Source organism: Amborella trichopoda, chromosome 4 (genome assembly GCF_054954075.1).
Source record: "Amborella trichopoda isolate Santa Cruz 75 chromosome 4, AtrichopodaSantaCruz75HAP2 v2.0, whole genome shotgun sequence".
Classification (NCBI taxonomy): Eukaryota; Viridiplantae; Streptophyta; class Magnoliopsida; order Amborellales; family Amborellaceae; genus Amborella; species Amborella trichopoda.
In genome coordinates this window covers 10,932,282-10,952,960 of record NC_142339.1, presented here as the reverse complement: position 1 = coordinate 10,952,960, position 20,679 = coordinate 10,932,282, and the positions used below count along the sequence as shown (strand labels likewise).

General features: G+C 34.5%; 1 protein-coding gene across 1 annotated transcript in view; it reads right to left on the bottom strand.

Moving 5' to 3' along the window:
- The window catches only part of LOC18424015 (7-deoxyloganetin glucosyltransferase), a 43,315-nt gene extending 23,269 nt beyond the window's left edge, over positions 1 to 20,046 (bottom strand). Inside the window, exons 1-3 of the mRNA XM_088863815.1 lie at positions 19,239 to 20,046; positions 4,595 to 5,527; positions 3,461 to 3,539 (exon numbers count right to left, since the gene is read on the bottom strand). Of these exons, the coding sequence (XP_088719941.1) occupies positions 3,461 to 3,539; positions 4,595 to 5,527; positions 19,239 to 19,743 (1,517 nt within the window). The 5' untranslated portion in view covers positions 19,744 to 20,046. The remainder of the gene's footprint in view (positions 1 to 3,460; positions 3,540 to 4,594; positions 5,528 to 19,238) is intronic.
- Between the last annotated feature and the right edge of the window lie 633 nt (positions 20,047 to 20,679).

Below are 20,679 nucleotides of genomic sequence, written 5' to 3'. Positions count from 1 at the left end.
TTTAGGGTTAACGGGTTAAGGGAAGTGGACTAAGGTGTGTGAGGTTTGGGTCAAGAGAGGTGTAGAGTTTGGTTGAGGTAAGAAGTATAGAGGTTAGGTGGTGATTAGAGACTAGGAAGTATGGTATGTGGTCTATGAGGTATGGGTATGTGGTCTATGGAGTATGGGAGGGGGAGGTAGGAACTATAGTCTAAGGATTATGGATAAGTGGGAGTGGGAACTTTGGAAGTTTGAGGTATGGATAGGTGGGAGTGGGAACTTTGGAAGTTTGAGGTATGGGAATAGGAAGTTCAAGGGGTAAACTCTCAAGGGGATAAAATATTCTCTCTCCTCTCTCAAGTTGAAACATGAAGGCGCACAAGGAAAAATCAAGCGAAAAATCTCTTATCTCCAACCTTTTTAGCTTATGTGCAACTTAGTTTTACAAAATAACATAAAGTGCTTATATATCACCCCCATAAAACATGGGTGGATGAAAAAGAGTGAAATAAATTTCGTGAAATTACAATTTAAGAAATTAAAAAGTAAATTCCGGGTATGGGGCAAAATGAACTTTTTGCCACTAGCAAGAATCATGAAAATGGTACAATAGTCCCTCAAAAAGGTGCCATATGCCATTGCCATAGTTCGTGGCGATTTGTTGTGGTTTTCAACGACATTCTGGGCAATATAATATCGTAAAAGCATCGATCTTGTTGCAATGATCGATTTGATACCCACGTTTAGTCTTGAATCGAGCATTTGACCTTACTTTGAAAATCCGACCAAAACTCATAAACTTGCCATCTTCAATCTAGAAAGGTCATGCTCGTTCCGTCGCGTTTCTGGTCATTTTCTTTATCACAAATCAAAGGGAAAGTCGTTGCGATCATTTTGCAACAAAAACCCCTCGATTTGGTCACCATTTGAGTACTTGTCAAATTGGGGAGATCGTCGAATAATGGGATTCTGGCGACTGGAAAGCATGACTTCTTGTAACCTGAAATAATGTATCTTTCGGTCCTCAATCTCTCGTAAATTACATCAAATCGAAGCCTCTTCTGAGTTGCGATCGCAACGAACCCACATTTGAAGCGATCCAATATCGGGGCTTCAAGATATGGCCACTTGAATGGATGGGTGTTTTTTTTAAAAAAAGTCAACAGCATATGAGTTTGTTGGTCCCACTTCTCTTTAGGATTTATCTCAATCCGAGCATCCTATTGGGCCGTGCTTTTATCAAAATGTGTGGTATGATGAGGCCTATTACATACTCAAATTTGAGCTTGATTGACCTCAAGATGAAGGAATTAGGACATCCGCAAGACAATTTCGTTTTTGAATGACATAGTTTCCAAAAATAAAACCTGATTCATTGGAGAGTAATTGAACAGTGTGAAAAGCACCCATTTGGGTAAGTTGGCCCTAGAATGGTTCAGAAGCGTCCAAATGACTTAAACATTGATATTTGGGAGTTTTCGGACCTTCTTAATCTAATGGTCGTGGTCTGGTAGTCATTTGAGACTTTGGCGGTATGGATCTAGTTATGAGGTATTTTCAGCATGCTAGGAACTAACTTTACGAGTTAAGTTTCAATCTGATATGCTTTAACATTGTTGGAGTGAGATAAAACTTGACGGGCATGCTTAGGGCACCTAATGCTACCCTCCATACTTTTCAGAGCCGATCCGATACCTTTTCAAATTCATCCAAAATTTGCCTTATTCAATTAGTGCTACATAGCCCGTAGGTATTTTTGGTACCCGTGGGGCTAGGTTGCAACTGGCTCCTTCCTTATTCGCATCGAGGATACAAGTGTGTCAAAAATACCCCGCAACAGGCGTACATAAAATTAGAGCTTGGTGGGCAAAGTGGAGATATACAAGCAAACTTTTATATGATCACTGCATAATAATGAAGCTAAAGGGCAAGTTTTATAGGACATCTGTAAGACCAGCTTTACTTTATGGGGCTGAATGTTGGACAATAAAAAAGAATGTGCCCATAGAATGAGTGTAGCGATGATGAAAATGTTGAGATAGATGAGTGGCAAAACAATAAAGGATGGAATTTTAAATGAATACACTCGAAAAAATTTAGATATAGCACCAATAGGCGATAAAGTGAGGGAGGGTAGACCTAGGTGGGCTGGTCATGTGTGACGTGAACCTAGTACAACACTATTAGGAGGTGCGAGTTAGTTTAAGTCAAAAGCTCAAAAGGGGGCAAGTGGTAGGCCTAAAATGACATGATTTGAAGTAGTGAGAAAATATATGGGGACTTATGACCTCACTAAGGGTATGACCTTTAATAGAACAGAATAGCAGATCAAAATTCATGAACCCAACCCCAAGTAGTTGGAAAAACGCTTTGATGACGATGATGATGATGATATGTGGATACTTGATTGCCTTACAAGCATCTTCCTATATGTTTTGAAAGAAAATGGATGGTGACTTGAAAATGGAAGTTGACAATATCATCAATGTCTATTTATAGTACCATTTCACATGAAAAAGAGACACAAGACCCTTAGTAAGAATACTATTTTAAGAAATTATTAACATGTAAAAGGTAAGAGGCGCTTGGAACACCAAGACCTTGCTCAGATTTTCATTCAAGATTCAATGTCATCTTCAATGATAGACCTTCGGAGTTGGCGTTCTTGGCAATTTATGGAATCAGTGTAGAAAATTAACAAACTCAGAATAGCCTCTTGCCCATGCTAAAATGGAGGTTCAGTGTTAATTGTCCCCTCTTAGATGCAGAAGGGACACAATAAACTTGGATGCGAAAGCCATTTTCAAAAATTCCAAAGATAAAGATCAAAGATGCTAAGACCCACCCTTTAGAGACTTCATCATATTGAAACTTAATTGCTAATGAGGTTGCAGATAAGCTCTTAGTTCCCAGTGTGGCTGGACGACCAGTGCTTGTAGATTTTGCGCTTACCTTCACCCTTCTTGAAGGTTATTCGCTCGAGAAAAAAAGGCCTAGATCAAAATTTTGGAGATCCCCACCCATTAATTATCCTGAAACCTATATAGTTGTGTACTATTGTACATATAATTATAATTATGTTCAAATTGTCAAACGAAAAAGTTGAAGCTACTGTAGGCTATCTAGGGCAGGGTACATGGTATATTTTCCCATACTAACATAAGAATTTGCTTTTTTTCTAATTTTCAACATATATAATTAAAAATAGATGCATAGAGCTAATCTTTGCTATGCTAAATCTTTGAGCCAACCTTTTAGTCAAGGGAAGTATATACTGTAATTTTCTTGAATGTTGAAAATTCATAAATGATTTGAAGCTAAGCACCATTCAAGTAGTGGTTCGATAGTGATGGAGACTGATTCGGACCACCAAAATCATGACTTAGAGTCCAGCTCCAACCTGCCCATCTTTGCCTTGTCTGTATTGGATGTGCTTGAGAGAAAATTTTCTATATTTCAGACTGTGTAAAATTGTGTATACAGCCCAAATTTTATAGGTCTACAAAAGCCTCGGCCATCATCGTCAACAACAGAAGAATAGATCCTAAATAGTTCTCCATCTGCAAGAATCAATAGGATAGATCATAGATCATAGGACTTAAGAATCCAGCATTTTATAAGTTTCCTTGTAGATGGAGAACCATTTATCTGAGGATTCATTTGCGAGTGGGATTGGTGCCCTTGGCTTGTTGGCTAGGGCTCAGAACCCTCAATTGAACATCCAGTGTTAGGATCCCGTGCCTTACCTACCCAAAAAAGCAACTGAACAAAAATGTTTGGGGTTGAAGGCACTCCAAATGATTGATGGGAGCCAAACAATAGAAATGGGTCTCACCTTCATTACCCAAGTATAATGCACAAATCTTGCCGGCTAATTATGTCTATGAAGACGACAAATTTGGTATAGAAAGAAAAAATTGTTAAAAGAAACCCACGCTTGGTGAAGGTGAAGTTCATAGATAGAACAATAACTTATGTCGTGCATCCACAATCGATGCAACCTCAGATGCTTCAATTGTTGATTCTAGTATTGAGTGAAAGGACAATGTTTTAAAGGCATATCATGATAATGGTTCTACTCTGGCTATTACCTCTCATTTTCTTTTCAATAGAATGGTTGGATAGTCATTTCAAAGATTATATTGTTCTAATATTTACTTTAGAAGAACTTAAAAGCCTATTGGCCCCATAAACAGGAGCTTAATTAAAACAGGATATCTAGGACTCATCTGGACATTGAGATAAGGCCTTTTTGCTTTTGATATTGTTATTTACTAGGTAGGTACCTAATACCTGGGATTTATTAGCATGGGATATTATCATTCAGAACTTTTTTTATGCGACTAATTTAGCATTTTAATCCTCATGTGAGTACCTAGACCATACATTTGTCATTTTCTAATAATTTTCATGTTCTTTATTTAGCTAAACTTCATCAGATCATGACATAAATGAAGAGTTATGGATTCTTTTGTACAAGAAGAGTACTCGGTTGCAATACCTCCAAAATGATTTCCGCACACAATTTCCAAGCACAAAAACAATGAAAAAGAAAATATTTGAAGGTCCAACATAGATCAATTCTTAATTTTAAGAAAGGGATATGGTTCTTCTCATTGCTGCTTCATCAATACCTCTTTTATCAGCCTATCTAGATTGCAATAAGAGGATCCCCCAAACTTGATGGCTGCTTTGGAAGTCTCTTTCCATATCTTGACCCTTGATCTCAATTCCCTCCCCTTCTCACCCTCCATCAACTCCCTAACCAGACCTTCCACCTCCTCTCTCTTCAGGCCACTGCTAATTTCCATGCCAATTCCCCACTTGCTGCATGCGTACCTACAATTCATTGGCTGCTCAGCAAAGAAAGGCCAACATATCATTGGAACCCCATTACATATGCTCTCCAATGTAGAATTCCACCCAGCATGAGTCAAGAAACCACCCACAGAAGGGTGTGAAAGAACTTGTGCTTGATTACACCAACCTGTGATTAAGCCTCTCTCTTTTATTTCATTCGTGAATTCTGGACTCAAAATCGCGGATTCACCCATAACTAGATCTTTACGAATTATCCATATGAATGGTTTTTGGCTCTTTGCAAGTCCCCAAGCAAATTCATTGAGTTGGTGGGTTGTCAATACTGCAATACTACCAAAGTTCACATATATCACTGATCCAATTTCCTTATTGTCCAGCCATTCGAGACAATAGGAGTCCTCTTTCCATAGATTGGTGGGGATCTGATTCACTTGATCTTTGCAAGCATGGCTAGCGAAGGTTAGTAGAGGGCTCATAGTGTAGATCGGACATGGGAGTTTGGCCTTCATGGCATCGAGAATCTCTGTTTCAAATTCATCAAATGTGTTAAGAATTAAGGCTGAAGACTTGAAAGCCTTTTGAGTTTCATCTTTGGTGAAGTGGAGCATGTACTCATTTGGATCAGTTGTTCGAATGAAGGATGGCATGTCCTTGAGACAGATATCGGGCATTTCTGGTACCCAATCCAACCGGGTGTTTAAGTATCCATTACTTAGACATTTCTCATCTGTGCAAGAATCAATAGGATAGATCATAGTGTCACTCATGGGATGCTAAGCCAAATTAATAATTACCAACAAATAATTACACTCTTACACCAAAAGGAAATTTAGCAGAGAGGAGGTGTCTTATGTGACTGTATATGAGCGTGCATGCACACACACACAAGTACACATGCAAAACATTAAATCCAGAGACTGGAGAGACACATATGGTTGCGTCCATTAGTATAGGGTAGACATGCATAAAAGCATACATATCCATATATCAAAGCATCATATGCATGTCACAGTATAGAACTAAAGGAAAAAAATTCTACAGGCCAAGTAGCCTATAACTACAGTGTAGTTGAAGAGGCGAGAACACTCGGCGGATGTTTTGGTTTTTTTAAACGCCTTAACTTTTTAAAAAACATAGATGGTCCCCCACCTTGAAATCAATTACACAAGGCGAAAAAACTGGTCCGATTATACAAGAACAGATTCTAGGAATAGGTAATTAGGGTAGTAGGTGCCACAACATGACTTGAAGAGTTTATTCTCACTAGGTTTAACATTCAAAAAGAACAAAAATAAATGAAATAGATGGTTTTTGTTCAATTGTTTAGAGAACATTTATTTGAATCACTCTTGGGGCTATTTTTGGACCCTCTCCCCAGGGCCCCTACTTCAATACTATAGAGTCCTCCTTATCCAATGTCAAAATAGTCATTATTTAGTGGCTTTTCTATTAGGGCTGAAAGTAGGCATATTTCAAGAAAAGGCATTTGACTTAGACTTATGATATCATCATCATCCAAGGTTTATCCCAATTAATTGGGGTCGGCTACCTACACCTATGATATATACTAACCATTAAAGCTGCAAACCACTCATAACTCGTTGCACACAACCACCCCAAATAAAATAGCTTGAGTGCCAAATGACTCCCTTATGCAATCCGAAATCTGCCCCTTTTAAAAACGGCTTTTAAAAAATCCTCCATTTTTATTAGTTTTCCCTCATTTCCTAGACGTTTTTCCTGAAATTGGGTGTAAAAAAATTTCATTTTTGAGCCCTTTATAAATTCAGCACAATTATTTTTCTTTTTTAGATCTCTTTTAATTGAAATCGAGTACTTTTATAAGATGGGCATTTTCGAAATTGTGGGACTTTTTTTAATAGTGTAAGCCAAATTAGAAATCATTTAAGTGTTCGTTTTATATTAGTCAAAATGATTGTAGGGTCAAAAATTAGAGAGCGACAGAACTGCATAAAATACAATAAACCATCAAATAAAAAATTGATAAACATCAAACAAATGATTTAATGTTTAAACCATCCATCATTTCTGATTTATTGTTTTTAAATAAAACAAACAAAAAAGAATTTATGTTTATCAAATTGTTTTTGTTATACCATTTAATATATGTGATATATTATGCTTTTCAATTAAATTCATCCACATTATTGAATCTACCAGAGCCTTGGAATCAGCAAGGAAATCACCGAAACCATGGGTCCGATTCATATTTCAATCCAATGGTTGACAATTAGTGGCACTCTGACTTGGACACTAAATGTCATTGTGATGCATTCATAACAATTATATAATTGATCTACATCATTGGAGATGTAATGCACATTCACATCTATTAATACAAGGAAAAAATTTATATAAGGATGCAACCTTATAATGTAGAACTATGGATGCACGTCAAAAATCTATTGGAAAAAGTAGTTTTAATGTTGTAAAACCCTTTGATTGATCATTTCAACATCGAGATGTATGACCATGAAAAATAAAAAGATCTTAAGTCTCATAATAGTTCATTTTACATCATATTATCTACACCGTCCATTTTCAGGATTTTCATATGTTTATAGATCTACTTGATTTTAAACATTTTTTAAATTTAAAATTTTATAATTAGATATAAAAATAGATTTGAGATAATCCTAAGAACATTTTACATCAAAATTATATACCATGATAAAATTTGAAGGTGCACCTTACCTCTACAGTTACGGATGCATCTGTATGCCAACGACACCCTTAATACAATGAAATGATCGCATTACATCTCGCTATCGTTGTGATAGCGAGATGTATTAAGCAAACAAATCTGATTTAAAACAATAAGATTAAAACGATTTCAGATCTAGTTTAAACTATAAGAAAAAGCCCAAAAATTAAGTTTTTTGGAAAATCTCTCACTCGAGTGCTTGATTTTGATCGAAAGCGTTCGAATCCGAAAACTTATTTTCAGATTTTATGAAGGACTCAAAGATGAAGATTTTTTGACAAATTAAGAAAAAATGGTCAAACAATGAGGGAAAACAAATACAATTGGAGGAATTTTTTTTTAAAGCCCTCTAAAACATGCAGATTTCACCTTGCATATAGGAATCATTTGGGTACTCCGATCATTCTGATTCAAACCAAGTGATTGTTCCGATTCAAACCTACAATTAATAGAATCCATGATTAAATTTTGAACCAAATTTTTTTTTTTTTGTTATTGTTGTTATTATTATTATTATCATTATCATTATTATTATCATTATTATTATTATTATTCTTAGAATTATTATTATCATCATCGTTATCATCATTATTTTTTATATTTGTTATGAGATAATCATCAAAATAATTGATATTAATATTATTATATTATAATATATTATTCTATTACACTATAATAGTGACATATAATATTATTATATTTTATTACAATATTATATTTTTATCTTAATATGGTAATATCATATTATACCAATAATAAAAAGAAAAATACCTCCTTATCCTCTATTTTTTATTTCTATTTCTCATGAGACCCAAAGATTGAAAATATTACTTGTAGCAAAGGGTTTCTACATTTTCTATCTTACAACCCTTGGATGTCTTTGACTATGAATTTTTTATCCAAACAAATACTAAAATAACACCGCTCGCATGAATTCGGTTGTCTCATAGGGTCTCCATCTCTCTCTTTCGCATGTTCGAGTAGCACTTTATCATGAATTCAACTCTCTACAGAATTTCTCAGTCTCCTAGTGTTTATGGAATAAAAAGCCGATGAATTTTTCAAAATCTTCCCTCTACTCCATCATTCAGGGTTTTAAGGCCTTCTTTGAAATTTAGATTTTTCTCCTTTACTACTTTTGCTGGTGAGTCTGGGAGAATTGAAATTTTCTTAGGCCTGAGCTTTCCTACAGTGGCAGTGAGTTAATTCGAAACTTGGTGATCGCTTAGTATCGTTTTTAAGGAATTTTGAAGAGAATAAAGCATCTCTAATATCAATGCGGCGATATGAATTTGAAATTTTGATGGGTTATCAAATATATATCTGTAATAGCACTTGATGGTGAATATTAATTTGTCTTTTAGTGACTATGCTCATTCCTTCTCTCTAGAAGATTCATAAGAGACGGTTTAACTAAACTGATATGGTGCTTGGTGAAAAGAGGTGTACAATGGGGTGCTTGGTGAAAAGAGGTGTACAATGTGAAGGGGTGCTTGGTGAAAAAAGGAGTACAATGTGAAGGGGTGCTTGGTGAAAAGAGGTGTACAATGTGAAGGAGTGATTGGTAAAAAGAGATGTACAATGTGATGGGCCATGTGGCCCTTCGTAGACGATATGTATAGGCGGTTAATTGAGTCTATAAATAGTAAGACATTATTGTGATGTAATGTGTGTGTTGAAATAGAAAGGGTGACTTAGGCGTAAGTGAAAGATTGTGGTTGCTCTATTGTACTACAGCCTTGTGTTCTATTCTAAAGCAATAGTGAAAGTGTCGATTGATTCAATCCAACCATCCTATATAGTTTTTGAGTCGAAACTCTTTTGTTTTATATTTTGAACTCTTTTTTGTTGCAATAAATATCTATCAAACAGGTATCAAAGCAAGGTTCGAAAAGAATGGCATCCTCAAGTATGATGTTCCAACCACAAGTTCCTTGTCTTACAAAAGAAAATTATGAAAATTGGTGCATTCAGATGAAAGCACTACTCGGATCACATGATGCGTGGGAAATTGTTGTAAAAAGATACAATGAACCTAGAAGCCCAGAAGAAAAAGCAGAAATGACAAACAGTCAGAAGGTTGCCCTAAAAGAATCAAGGAGACTAGACAAGAGAGCTCTATTTTTAATCTATCAGGGCATTGAGGAAAGCACCTTTGAAAAGGTTGCTTCCGCCATCTTTGCAAAACAAACATGGGTGATCTTACAAAATGTTTTCAAAGGAGAAGAAAAAGTGAAGAAAGTTCGTTTGCAGACATTAAGGGCCGAGTTCGAGATGCTTCACATGAAAGAGACAGAATTAATTTCATATTACTTCTCAAGAGTGTTGGCAATAGCAAACCAACTCAAGAGAAATGGTGAAGTGCTAGATGAGGTGCGTATCATGGAGAAAATATTAAGATCTCTTACCCATAAATTTGAGCACATAGTTGTAGCAATAGAAGAAAATAAAGACTTGTCGACTATGACTACCGATCAACTCGTGGGTTCCTTGTAAGCCCATGAACAAAGAATAATGAAGAAAACAAACACCCCTTTGGAACAAGTGCTCCAAACTAATCTCTCCCCAAAAGATGAAAGAGGAGGATTTAGAGGTAGACGTCAAAGAGGATGTGGGATATTTAATAGAAGTGGACGATACTATGACAATTCCAATTTCAATGCAGGAAAAAGAAACAACCAGATGTTTCAATCCTCAAGAGGTCGAGGTGGTAGAAACTTTACTCGACCATTCAATCATCAAAGATATGATAGATCTTTGATTCAATGCTTTAATGGCAAAAAATTCGGCCATTACAGTTCTGAATGCAGATTTAAGAATTCCCAAGAAAATGGAGAACAAGTGAACTTTATAGAAAAATCCAAAGTAGATCAAGAACCAATATTCCTGTTGGCATCTAAAGAAAAAGAGAGTGAAAGTAGCAACTCATGGTTTCTTGACAGTGGCACAAGCAACCATATATGCGGAAGAAAAGAAATGTTCGTGGAGTTGGATGAATCAATGAATGGAAATGACAATGTTCAAGAGAGATCACAAGAAGAAAATACCCCACCCTCAACTCCTCAACAAGAGTCAAGTTTATCTATTTTTTCCATGGATGAAAGATCAAATGAAATGCCACCAAGGACACGGAGTTTGAGTGAAATTTATGTTCAAACAAAAATACTAACAATGAGCACAGTTTATTTTGTTTCTTTGTCGACTTCGAACCTGTGAGTTTCAACTATATAGTTTGTGACAAAAGGTGGAACAAAGCAATGGATGAGGAGATTCAAGCTATTGAGAAAAATGACACATGGAAGCTTACAACACTTCCGAATCAGCATAAGCAATTGGTGTGAAATGGGTTTATAAAGTAAAGAAGAATGAGAAAGGTGAAGTAGAAAGATACAAAACAAGACTGTTTGCTAAAGGATACAAGCAAAGAGCCGGGATTGACTACAAAGAGGTTTTTGTTCTTGTTGTTAGATTGGATACTATTAGATTAATTATTTGTCTGGCTGCTCAAAGAATATGATAATTTTTTCAAATGGATGTCAAATCTGCATTTTTATATGGTCATCTTGACAAAGAAGTTTATATTGAACAACCACCGGGTTACATTATAAAGGGGCATGAAAATAAAGTTTATAAATTGAAAAGGGCACTTTATGGTTTGAAATAAGCTCCAAGAGCCTGGAATTCAAGAATCGACAAATATTTTCAAGAAAATGGTTTTTATAAGTGCCCCTTTGACCATGCTCTATATTTGAAGATGAATGACAATGGTGGTCTATTGATAGTTTGCTTATATATTGATGATTTAATTTTCACCAGAAATAACCTTAGCATGATTGGTGATTTTAAGCAATCTATGATTACTAAATTTGAGATGACAGATATTGGCTTATGAATTACTTTCTTGGAATTCAAGTTAAACAATGTGATGAAGGGATCTATATTTGCCAAAATATATATGCAAAGGAAATTCTCAAAAATTTTAAAATGCAGAATTGTAATTATGTAACTACTCCAGTATAATGCAAGATAAATGGAAGATATGATGATTCTAGAGTGGATGCCACTTATTTTAAAAGTTTGGTTAGAAGTTTGTGTTATCTGACATGTACTAGACTTGACATTTTGTATGGAGTGGGCCTAATAAGTCGGTATATGGAAGCTCCTAATAAAACTGACTTAAAGGCAGCCAAAAGGATTCTTCATTATCTAAAAGGCACATTGGATTATGGACTGCTCTATTCTCATTCAAATGAGCTCAAGATTATTGGTTATTGTGATAGTGATTGGGGAGTGACCTATATGATAGAAAAAGTACTACAGGTTATGTATTTCATATTGAATCTATAGCTTTTACTTGGTGTTCAAAGAAGCAAACCATTTGTTACATTATCCACATGTTAAGTCGAATATGTAGCAGCATCATCATGTGTGTGTCATGCTATTTGGTTGTGAAATGTGCTAAGGAATTTGTAGGTACAACAAGAAGGCCCTACAATGATCAAGGTCGACAACAAATCAGCAATAGCATTGGCCAAGAATCCAGTATTTTATGGAAGAAGCAAGCACATAGATATAAGATTTCATTCCAATTGAGAGCATGTGAAGAATAATGAAGTTGAGCTTGTGTTTTGCAAATCAGAAGAATAAGTTGTGGATATTTTGACAAAGCCACTAAAGATTGAAACATTTTGTTATTTAAGAATGTTACTTGGAATGAGAGTGACAAATTAAGGAGGGATGTTGAATATTAATTTGTCTTTTAGTGACTATGCTCATTCATTCTCTCTAGAAGATTTATAAATGGCGGTTTAACTAAACTGATGTGGTGCTTGGTGAAAAGAGGTGTACAATGTGATGGGGTGCTTAGTAAAAAGAGGTGTACAATGTGAAGAGGTGCTTGATGAAAAGAGGTGTACAATGTGAAGGGGTGCTTGGTGAAAAGAGGTGTACAATGTGATGGGCCATGTGGTCCTTCATAGACCATATGTATAGGCGGTTAATTGAGTCTATAAATAGGAAGACATTATTGTGATGTAATGTGTGTGTTGAGATAGAAAGGGTGAGTTAGGCATAAGTAAAAGATTGTGGTTGCTCTATTGTACTACAACCTTGTGTTCTATTCTAAAGCAATAGTGAAAGTGTCGATTGATTTAATCCAAGCTTCCTATATATTTTTTGAGCCGAAATTTTATATTTTGAATTCTTTTTTGTTGCAACAAATATCTATCACTTGACTGTGTAGTATTTTGAAATTATGCGTAATATTGTTTGGGAATTATTTGGAAGTTTTGGGGATGAATTTTGATGTATTTCAAGGAAAATGGATGACCTGATGAATGTATTCAAATGTTTATTTATATGAATTTTTGAGATTTTAGATGGAGAATGGATTACTTTAATGTTTTATATTGGCTTTATGCTGGTACTCGTGGGTTTTGTAAAAAGATGTCTTGAGAATTTTTATACAGAGATGCATTCATGGTGATATCATTAGGATTTTGGTTTTTTTTTTCTCTCCCAATTTGTGGCGAGCAATTCTTTCTCGTTCTTTTTCTCTACCAAGTTCTCTCTCACCTGATCTCTCCCTCTCTCTCTCTGCACATCTCTTTACTAACTTCTATCAATCTGCAATTCTCTTATAAAACCCTGCTTTACTCTCTTTCCGCCTCGTATCCTCGACAAAAGTGCCATCCCTATGCGAAGACGATCGGATACCTCCCCAAATCATCAACGGCAATATTATCTTTACATTTTTTCTTTGAGAAAACTTCCATATTGCAGCTAAAGTTGCAGTAACTTTTCTATATTTTTCAGTGTTTTTCATTTTTTGTTTTTCCCTTATCACAACCTCAACTATTATTCAGTGTTTTTCTTTTTGTCTTTTTCGCTTTTCTCCCAAGAGTGTTGAGAGAGTGAGTGCTTTGAGAGATAGGTGTCATTTTAATATTTATTTGGAAAAAAAATTTATAGTCGAAGATGTCTAAGGGGTTGTAAGATAGGAAAGATGGAGACCCTATGCTACAAGGAATATTTTTAATTTTGGGTCTCATGAAAAATAGAAGTTAAAAATAAAAGATCCTACTAAATGTTTATAATAAATTAATAAATATTGTTTATTATATTATGAGTGTCAAAATAAGATTTGAACTATCTAATTTTGTTTTATCATATTATGGATGTCTTATTTTCAAGACTCATTGGACCTATACTACCATGGAATCATCAACTTATGAAATGAATGGCTATACTGGTTAACATAAAATTTCTAAAACCTGATTTTAAACTTCACATATTAGGTTTTTCTAGAAGCCAACCAAACACACTGCTGCTAAAATCAAATTTTACTTATGCTAGAATTTGCATACCCAGGTTTTGAAGTATATCCAAAATTTGTATATGAAAGAAATTTACAACATCGACTTTGTGTTGAGAGAGGGACTAGATTAGCTTTGTGGAGAGAGAGACATTGAAAGTGAGATGTAATATGATCGAAATTGGTCCATTCGAATCGGGTATCGGCCAGGTTAATCTGGATCCTATAAAATTTAGAGATCCCCCTAGTTCCCTTTTGGACAGGACGATCTGACGGTTCAATCATAGAATAGACCAGTTCCTTACATACCGGTTTTTTAGTTTCCACATTTATTTTTCTTAGTTTCCACATTTATTTTTCGTTTTCATTTTTTCTACTTCATGTTTATTATGTAAAAGTCGTCCTACGACTTTTGTATTTCATATTTTATTATATAAAAGTGGTCCCACGACCTTTGTATTTTATATTTTATTATATAAAAGTGGTCCCGCAACCTTTATAGAACTTTTTCTAAAACTACTTCATTGCATATTAGTAACCCTCTGCTTAAAGAGGAGTGGGCCACGTGCATCCATGAAAAACCTACCAAAGACTTCCAACTTAAAGCCGTTTTTTTAAGGGCTTGCCCCCTTATGTCTACCCCGCGTTTATTTATGAACAAAGAGACGCCCAACCTAATGAGGTTTATATATATATATATATATATATATATATATAATATGCGCTCTCTCACATTTGTTCAAGTACACTCAATTGTAAGTTGTTCGGCCTTTTTTTAAATTGAAGGTTTCGAAATATTTGTAATAACGACGAATTGAAGGTTTCGAAATATTTGCAATCACGACGATTAATTTAAAAACAAATCATTACTAAAATGCTCGAAATCATCATCAAGGACTGATTGTCAATCATTTATTTGAAGACAAATTATTTAAGCTTTTTTTTTTAGTTTTATAAGAGACATAATGGCCATGGTTCATCAACATTCAACTCATAAAAAATGGAAGAAAGCTTTAAATCGGGAAAATAGGAGACTTAATGCAACAAGGGGATTCACTAGGAACTATTTATACATCACATTATTGATTTTTATGAAAAAAGGTATTTTTTCTATAAAAAAGCCAACAAATTATTGATTGTGAAATGAAATAAACCATAAACACCCACACATTAGATAGGTTTTTAGTATTTATGCATTTTCACTAAAATAATTAAAATTGTAATGCAATTGCCAATATTTCTTTTAGAAACCTAAAAATCTAGATTTTTTAGAAATTATAGTGTTTTTTTTTAAAAAATTAGGCCGATCTGAGTCGCCAATCAACCGATCTGATACTGTTTTTTGGGTGGTCGATCCAAGTCACTGGTCCGTTTTTTAAACCTTGGTTCATAGCATTTTATAACGTTGTAATGGCGAGATGTGATGCATTACATAATCGATAACACCCAATTCCGAAATATACTTGCTCACGCGGGTCTTGAATCAGACCTATTCTCAACTCTTATTAGGAACCAAGTTGTCCCCACTAACTCTGTGTCAACAAGATCTCACTAATTCCGTGTCAAGATCGGTGATGCTGAGCCAAGCTGACCAAGCTTAGAAAAATGCCTAGAATTATTATTTTTATATAGAAAAATTATATTTTTATATAGAAAAGTAGTTTATGCATATGCGTAACTTGTATCCCCCAATGCATAGAATTGTAGTCCAAAGGGTAAAATCCAGTATCTCCCGAGGCATAGAATTGTAGTCCAAAGGGTAAAATCCAGTTTAAAAAATTCCTTAAAAATTTATTTTTTTTAAAAAAAAATTTAATTATTTTTTAACACATTCATGATCTCCATGTGAGATATTATATACACACAAAACCATTAGGTCCGCAAGAAAACTAGATTGTTATATATAAATAATTAACTAGCACGTATTTCAATATCCCCACAAGAATTGAGATAAATTGGCCTCTCGAGGATTCATTATTAAATGTTAGATTGAAATCGTGCTTCACGTGAAGAGGCCAATGAGTAATCGAATAGATTTACCTTGTGCCGATGCACACAACTTGTCCAACACCAATAGTGCATGTCACAAATAAAAATAATCTCTGCCATTCATTTATCAAAAATATTTGCACTGGATTCTTTTTAGTTAGTCATGTGCAGTGCTCTCGGTCGGAGCACCCTGTCGAGTTACCCAAGTTGGGTGTCTTGGGGATATTAAAAAAATTTAATAAATATAAAAATTTCAAAAATTAAGGTATTTATTTTTTATACGTTTTCTATATTTGTTGCTATTTTGGTAAGTATAGTAAAGTGTTCAGGCTATAAATAATTATTTTCACATTTTCTCATCTTGTTTGAATTATTTTGAAAATACCCCCTTAGATCATAAATAATTATTTTCACATTTTTCCATTTTTTTAATTATTTGGAAAATACCCTCGGTCACAAGTTGATTTTTTAAAATATATTCTACTTTTGAAACCTCATTTGGAAGTGTTTTGCCTTACTATAAACATACCTTCTTCTTTTTTTTAGATTTTTTTGTATTTTTTATAATTTTTTAACTTTTTTTTTGCTGCTACAGTTCTCAGCACGATTTGAGCCGAGTTACTCAGACTTAGTCAGGATGTTTACAAGGACAAAGTTTATATAAGTGTGAAGCTCTAAACAATCAAATTAGGACGCACCTGAAACATTTCACTAGAAGAGGTTGTTTTGATGCCGAAATATTCTCTAATTGACCATCTCAACTTCAAGATACATAGACATGAGAGAAAAATGGATTTCAAGTTTTGGATATAGTGCATCTTGTAATGCATTTTTTGACTGTCAATTTTCAAGTTTTCATAGATCTGCTCGATCTATAATATTTTGAAGCTTTAAATTTTATAATTAGAGATGAAAATATATTTTAAGATTATAACAAATATTTCCATAATAAAACCACATTTCTCAACACTATTTGAAGGCGCGCTTTACTTGGATTGTTTCGAGCGTCGGCTTTATAAAAACCGCACCCTTGTTAAAATATTTCAGTTTTTTTTATCTTGTGCAGGAATCAATCGCAGTCCACTCGAACTTGGCTGATATACTCAGCTCAGGTCAGGCAAGCCCCAGGGCCTAGCATTGTCTCGAAATTTTTGTGTGGAGGCTAAACTGCTATATCAATAAAATATTCATTATCATACAAATCTAACTTCTTTTCCCTTACTTCATCAGATGATGTTGATAATGGGTTTTCAAAGGACTTGGGCCTGATAATTTACCCAGTTTGGATCCAAAACCTGAATTTTACCCTATCTAGATCGGGGTATAGGTTCAAGATTTGGATCCGACGGATTGGATCAAGATATTAGTGGATCCGAGATCTGACCCAATAATTAAAATATTATATTATTGTATATATACATATATGTTATATAGCATTTTTTGTTATATATTATTCTATGTTTAATAATATATAAAATAATTTTTTGGATCTGATCAGTTTTGAATCCAGATCCCATAGATCTAGATCCAAGTCCGAATCCAGATTCATGTATATTTTTCGGATCTGAATCTAGATGCTAGTTTGATCTGACCCTATCCAACCCATCCTCAACCCAAAAATCAAATTCGAGCTTTGCAAAATTTTTTGTCTAAAGAAGAGATATGTTAAATTTTAGGGAACATGGGCGTTGATTTATTAAAATTCCAAATCCAAATATTATGCTTGGACAGTTAGCCAAAGATATTTACATTAGATAAAGGGAGAAGTTTATATAGAGCCGAGCCTCTAAACAATCAAATTTGAACCTACCCCAAAAAATTTTAGAAGAGTTTGTTTTGATGCTCAAATATCTTCAAATTTACCATCTCGACAACAAGATGCAGGGACATGAGAAAAAAATGGATTTCAAGTTTTGGAAATAGTGTATTTTGTAACACAATTTTGGACCGTCAATTTTTAAGATTTTCAAGTTTTCATAGATCTGTCAATCTAAACTATTTTTAAAGCTTTAAACTTTATAAATAAATATAAAAATACATCTTAAGGCTATCACAAAGATTTTCAATATTAAAACTACATTTTTAGATACTATTTGAAGGTAGGGTCTAATTTGATTGTTTAGAACCTAGGCTCTATACAAACCGCACCCTTATATAAATGTCTCAATAATGTGGTTGACATATCCCACGTCACATTAGGTAAATGTCTCAATAATGATGGTTGACTTCCACAAGATAGGTCCCATATGACCCGATCCTGCTTAATTGAAGTGGAATATTGTAGGATTTTCTTTCAAAAGAAATGTATTACAATTATTACTACTATTGGATTGCGTGCTACCATACCATTTAGCTTTGTTACAAGGAAGTCACAATTGTTGCTTGTCATTGGGTGGCATGTCAGATGGCTTCGGGTGCGATACAAAGTTTAGAAAATTTTATGTTTAATTTTGAATCCTGATACACTCACAACTACTCGATTTCAAATATGATAGACATGATTAATTGTGTTAACCTTGTATAAAAAATAAATGATCTCTTTGTATAATTTTTTTGAATAATGATGAAAAAGTTTATATAAGTTGTCAACCTTCCACAACAGAAGTAAGGTGTACCCTAAAAATGTACCTAAAAATGTTGTTCCCGTGTCAAAAAAACACTATAATTTATCATCTCAACCTTGAGACATATAAATGCGAAAGAAAAATAGATTTCAAATCATTGTGCCTCTTATAACTCATTATCTAGACCGTCTAATTTCAAGATTTTCAACTACATATAGATCTTAAATCTGCATCATATTTGAAGCTTTATATTTCATAGTAAAAAATGATATTTTAGCGATGATAAGGTTTTTCGACAACAAAACAAGCTCTTCAGACGGATATTTTTGGTGCATAAGATTGACACCTCATACAAATCAGACCTAAATGATAACGATGAGTATGGCGTAACTAAGATTATTTATCCTCTCAAAATTCTATAATTACAACAACAAAAACATATTGTAATTTAGTACAAGCATTTAAAATACTAGTTTAAAATACTAGACTGGTGGAATGAACTTGCCACCCACTAACAGTCAGTTTTTCCGTTCTCTATTGGTAACCACTATTGGTAACCACCATCTAGGCTCTTTCAAAGTACTGATTTTTACTATTATTACCGTTATTGTTGCTACTAACTTATAGTTATTTATAAAAGTAAGTTTACAGTAATTTGTACTGCCTATTTTATTTGGATGATGTAAATTCATTATCATCTTAACAGACATCCAACTTCTGTCTTAAAAGATTTATGAAATCTACACCTTGCAATTCAAATAAAAGTTCTAACCATACTTATAAGGTTTCAACCTCACACAAACTGCATCCCATGAATAATAAATTAATAATGATAAATAAGACATACCTTTAAGAGGGGTATAGCCTTTTTGAATGAGATCAGGAACGTGGAAGTATCCCCAATATCCACAGGCACTGGTGGTCCACAAGGCTACCCGGGGAACCCCCACCTCATCTGCAATCTCCTGAGTGAAATTCAAGAACCCGCTCGAAACAATGCAACTTACAGGAGGGACATCCCCCGATTCATTTATCTCGACAATTAACTGCTTCAAAGGTGCTGGAAAATTTTTTAGAGCAGCTTCACAGAGTTCCGGGAGCTTGAGAATTCTGCCATGATCTTGCGGCAGCCCGTCGGAGATGGTTTCAAGTCGAAAGTCATGGAGTCCTGTTAAGGCCGACGGGCCGCAAGACTCGGCTATGCGCTCATGAGTGAAGTGTGTGTTCACAAAGGTTATGTGAAAGCCTCTGGAATGGATAAGCATGGCTAGTTTCATCATGGGGTTGATATGGCCTTGACCTGGAAATGGAAGGCACAGGGCATGAGGCTTATCCGCCATTGTTGAGCCCATCTCTCTCTCTATATGTGGACCAAATGAAATTGACAGGAGTGCTTGTGATCTCTCTATTTATGCGTCTCTCTATGTGGACTCAGAGTGGGTTTTGTACAATGGAATTTCATATGGTCGGTAAGAACCAGTTGTTAATGGGGTGCTCCTGGAGAAGTACAATATTCATTTGCTCTCTCAAGCAAAAGAGCGATGGGGTGCTCCTGGAGAATTACAATATTCATTTGCTCCCTCAAGAAAAGAGATTTTCTGATGCGATTGTTCAATGGGGTGCTCCTGGACAGGTAAAATATTCTGACTTTAAGTTATAAAGTGACCTGGATGATATTTTGCGTATTCCTGGAGAACAAAACCAATTGATCGTCAGACCACCTATTTTCGGATTGTGACTATGTAAATGATTAGGAACTTACCGAACATCACATCATAAAACGGTGCCGTTTGTATAGAGCCGAGGCTCTAAACAATCAAATTACAGTACACTTTTAAATCTTGTCAAAAAATGTGGTTTCAATATTGGAAATCTTTGTAATAGCCTTAAAATATATGCTCATCTTTAATTATAAAATTTAAAGCTTAAAAATAGTGTAGATGGAGTAGATCTATGAAAACTTGAAAATCTTGAAAATTGATTGTCCAAAAATAAATTACAAGATATATTATTTCCAAAACTTGAAATCCATTTTTTTCTTATGTTCATAGATCTTGACGTCGAGATGATCAATTTAAGGATATTTGAGTATCAAAACAACCTCTTCCGGTGAAAGTTTTTAGGTGGGCACAAACTTGATTGTTTAGAGCCTCGGCTCTATATAGACTTTTTCCTTTTCTGTTATGTTCACTCTTGGCCATAGTTTAACAAATCGGCGATTTTTGAGTTCTTTTGAAAATCGTTTAAAATGACGTTTTTTTTAACAGTTCGTAAAGAAATCGCGTTTT